General features: G+C 27.6%; 1 protein-coding gene across 1 annotated transcript; it reads right to left on the bottom strand.

Moving 5' to 3' along the window:
• Window positions 1-1450: 1450 nt before the first annotated feature.
• On the bottom strand, window positions 1451-3278 carry LOC132935279 (uncharacterized). The gene is made up of 4 exons (XM_061001771.1): window positions 2377-3278; window positions 2016-2138; window positions 1763-1959; window positions 1451-1657 (listed from the first exon to the last, which is right to left on the bottom strand). Exons 1-4 carry the CDS (start codon window positions 2410-2412, stop codon window positions 1501-1503), a joined length of 513 nt encoding a protein of 170 aa, XP_060857754.1. The 5' UTR covers window positions 2413-3278; the 3' UTR covers window positions 1451-1500.
• Window positions 3279-3818: the final 540 nt, after the last annotated feature.

The raw sequence follows: 3818 nt of genomic DNA, 5'->3' as shown, positions 1-3818 counted from the left end.
ATAATTGTTTTATAGAACATACCCGATTCTCACCAAAATGTTTATATGTATTATTAATGAAAGGTAATCAGTTTGTTCAAAAAGTCTTAAGTAAATATTGTAAAACCGAAGTTATTTGTAATTGTGAAACCGGTTCGTACGACACCATTTGTTAAATCATGTTTTTTTTATATAATATACTGTTTATAATATTTGCTGTATTGAATAAAAAAAAAAATAAAAAAAAAATTGAATGTTTTATCTTAAATGTTTTATTATTCGATTTAATATCTTGTGGACGTATAGCCTAGCGGGTTAGTGCGTATATAATAATTTAAAATGTTTTTCAGGTATCAGGTTAGTAAGTATATGTAAATTCCCTCTCTAGTATGCACTAATTCGCTAACTGTACGTTCACATTTTTTGCATTTTTTTTTTATCCGAGTTTTTAGTATATAATATGACTGCAAAGGAAAAAACTAACAGTCCAATGTATAACTCCTAACAGTTATATCCTACTTTTTATTGTGTACTTTTTTAGCAAAAAAAAAACTTCATTATGAGTCCACCAATAATTGTCTGTAAGTCTACATTCGACATCCGAGCTTTTAACAAGAAAAGTATTACAGTTGGATTACTAATTAATAAGCAGATTTCAATTATTTTATTATTAGAATGTAAACTTTCAAAGAAAATTATTACATTAAGTTTAGAAGAATGGTTCACACTGATGTCTGAATCTAATTACAATTCAATTATTAATAACCTAAATACCAGGGTGAGGCGTGTAAAGATTACCGATTCCTTTTCATATTCAATTAATGTTAAACAGAGTTCAATTACCCTACATCTAAACGAGGAATATATTACCTTGACACACGTAGATTTGTACCGGCTTCGTCAATTACAGAATTTGATTGATTTGTATGTGGTAGACAAGCAAAAACGTTTAGCAAATTATCAAATTACTTTCAACACTGCATATGACCTAATTAAAAATGATGTCCGTGGTCTGCCATCCACTTGCCAAAGGAACGAATTTACCAAACAATATATTCAAAACTATGATTTTAATTATTATAATCATTTACAGAACGATGACACATCGTTTTTATATGAAATATTACAATTTCATTTTAACACATTGTCCGATATGATTTTACAAGATCTAATAATATAAAATATATAAATATGTTTAATAATTATTTATTTAAAAAATAAAAACTTTTTTATTCAATAATAAACTTGCTTTTTTTTCTTAAATTACATGTTACCTTTAATCATAAAGAATAGTTTTAATGCGTTTTAGTTTCAAATTTTATGTTTTCAGTAAATAAGTAGATTAAATTATGATAGTACAGAATTGATAGCAATGTTTCAATTAGAAATTTTTTTTCTCAGACATACTATATAGTTTATAGGTTTATGTTTTCCAAGACCTTTGAGTATTGAACAAATAAAAACATACATGTATAATAATATTTTGTTTTATTAAATGAAACTCATTTTTCCGTATAATAATCAAACAACCGTCTTGCTTTTAATAGTTTGACGCTTTGGATCGGTTAGTAATTTATCAAATATAATTTGCATTGTCTCATTAAGACCAGTATGAAGTGTTTGATCTTTTGATTCGTCGGTCGTGTACAATCTAACAGTAGCTTCACTGAACTTCCATCTATTACAACAAATTATTTTATTTAAAAACAAAAGAAGTAAATAAAATCAGTAAAAAAAAAAACAGATTCAGCAATAGTTTTTAAATTTAAACCAATGTATTTACCTGTCCTTTACTGGCACATTCTCGATGTTAGTAACCTTATAATGACTTAGCACCCAAAGATCCTTTCCTTTTTCTTCAAAAGGCGTCTTTATTGTCACAACGCCATCTCCTTGTCTGAATGTTAGCGAATTAAATACTTCAACATCAAAATCTTCTGATCTCAAGCGTTCGCTGATATTATCTCTGTATGATGCATTCTATAAAAAAATAAATTATTTATGTTATCATTAGGAAAAAATATTATTTTTATTACCATTTTATTCTGCTTCTTTTTCATAGGTTTTTTAACACTTGTTTTTTCTGCAGAACGTTTTGATCCAGGTTTTGTTTTTGAAAAAGACGGTCTTATATCAATTGATTCGCTAAAATGTTCATTCTGTGAAACATAAAACATAGTATATTATTTTTTACTGCTTTTTTTCCATTATATATTTTTTCTATGTCCCAAGAATTATACCCAAAGCGTTGAGTAATGTTACGACGCACTTCCAATATACTATGTTATAATCAGTCATTTAATATTATTTTAAGAATTATAACCATAGCGTTGAGTGGTGTTACGACCGGCCTCCAATTTTCTATGGTTATAAGATATTTACTAAGTAGTTACTAACCTCTGAATCAGTTGAAGCAATTGTACGGTACGACATTTTATTTTGGTAGTATTTCTGTTGAACTGAGCTTCTTGTCCTGGGATGAAATCTTGAAGACTGGTGAATATTAGAGAATTCCCTCTGTCTTTTATACACAGATTTTTACCACTACTTCAATAATTAAGTATACAAATGGTCATAGCCTTACATTATAGAAACCTGCTAAAACATGAACATACAGGTACAACAGCAAAATCACATTACATGACTTTAAATTGACGCTAACATAACCTATCCCAGCCAAATGTTTATGACATTCACCTTTTACCATGGTCAATACCCTCCTTGAATAAATTTCTACAATAACCTTACCTTAGATGGGTGCTGAAACATGTTCATATACAACAGCAAATTACATTACATGAATTTAAATTATTACAAACAGGATTTAAAATAAATTAGAATGTATACATTCATTCTCAAAAACCAATTACATTATATGAATTTTAATTGTTGCTAACATAACCTGTCCAGCCAAATGTTTTCACATTTACTAAATGTCAATGCTTAAAATGTATACATTCATTCTCAAAAACCAATTATATTATATGAATCTAAATTGCTGCTAATATAACCTGCTCAGTCAAATGTTTTCACATTTACTTAATGTCAATGCCATTATAATATTAAAACAGGATGTAAAATAAGTTGAAATGTTTAAATCCATCACAAAAAAATTCTAATGAGAGAAGAGAGGGTTATTTTCGGGTATAAAACCCAGAATTTCTTAGCTTATCGTCATCAGTTCAAGCAACAGCAGTTCCAAGAGCAGCCAGCAGCAGAACAGTCTTCTTCGCCAAAACAACAGCCAGCCAGCAGTTTACCAAACATCTTCAACAGCCAGTCAAAAGATTGTCAAAACAACTCTAACAAATAGACCAGCCATCATACTTAGAAAAAGTACCTCAATTTCTACAAGCTATGTAAGTACTATTTTTTTTTTTATTGTTATTATTTAATTTAACATCATACTTCTTTTTTTTTTTAAAATAAAATAGAATAATAACAATTTATTGTTGTAATGATAATACAGTTTTATAATATTACTATGGGTATTGAGTGTTTAGACTTAAAGATTTTTTTTCATAGATTATTTAAAATAAAAACATTAAAATAGAAGTAGTTGAAAGACGGTTTCTCAACTCTCACTTTTAGTCACTACTATAATATAAGCTGTTTTCTTTTTTTTTTGTTAAGTTATGATCAAGTAACAATAATACGTTATAATTACATCATAGAGTAATAATACTAAAATGAATTACACCACGTACACAGTATAGAATATGACTGATGTACCATACTATCATAGATTTACATAGATAAGATAGAACATCGGGCTTATCATTCATCAATAATATTGATAATTATTACCTAACCTCAAAAATCTTTAATAGTCAATCTCT

Source organism: Metopolophium dirhodum, chromosome 1, assembly GCF_019925205.1.
Source record: "Metopolophium dirhodum isolate CAU chromosome 1, ASM1992520v1, whole genome shotgun sequence".
NCBI classification, from domain to species: Eukaryota; Metazoa; Arthropoda; class Insecta; order Hemiptera; family Aphididae; genus Metopolophium; species Metopolophium dirhodum.
Note: the sequence above shows the minus strand (reverse complement) of the source record. Positions and strands in the feature narration are given on the sequence as shown.

Coding starts and splice junctions, on each gene's coding strand:
- LOC132935279 (XM_061001771.1), bottom strand. CDS start 2,412: ATGTCGTACCGTACAATTGCTTCAACTGATTCAGAG. Junction 1,960..2,015: donor AAAAGAAGCAGAATAAAATG/GTAATAAAAATA, acceptor ATTTTTTTATAG/AATGCATCATACAGAGATAA. Junction 1,658..1,762: donor AATGTGCCAGTAAAGGACAG/GTAAATACATTG, acceptor TTGTTGTAATAG/ATGGAAGTTCAGTGAAGCTA.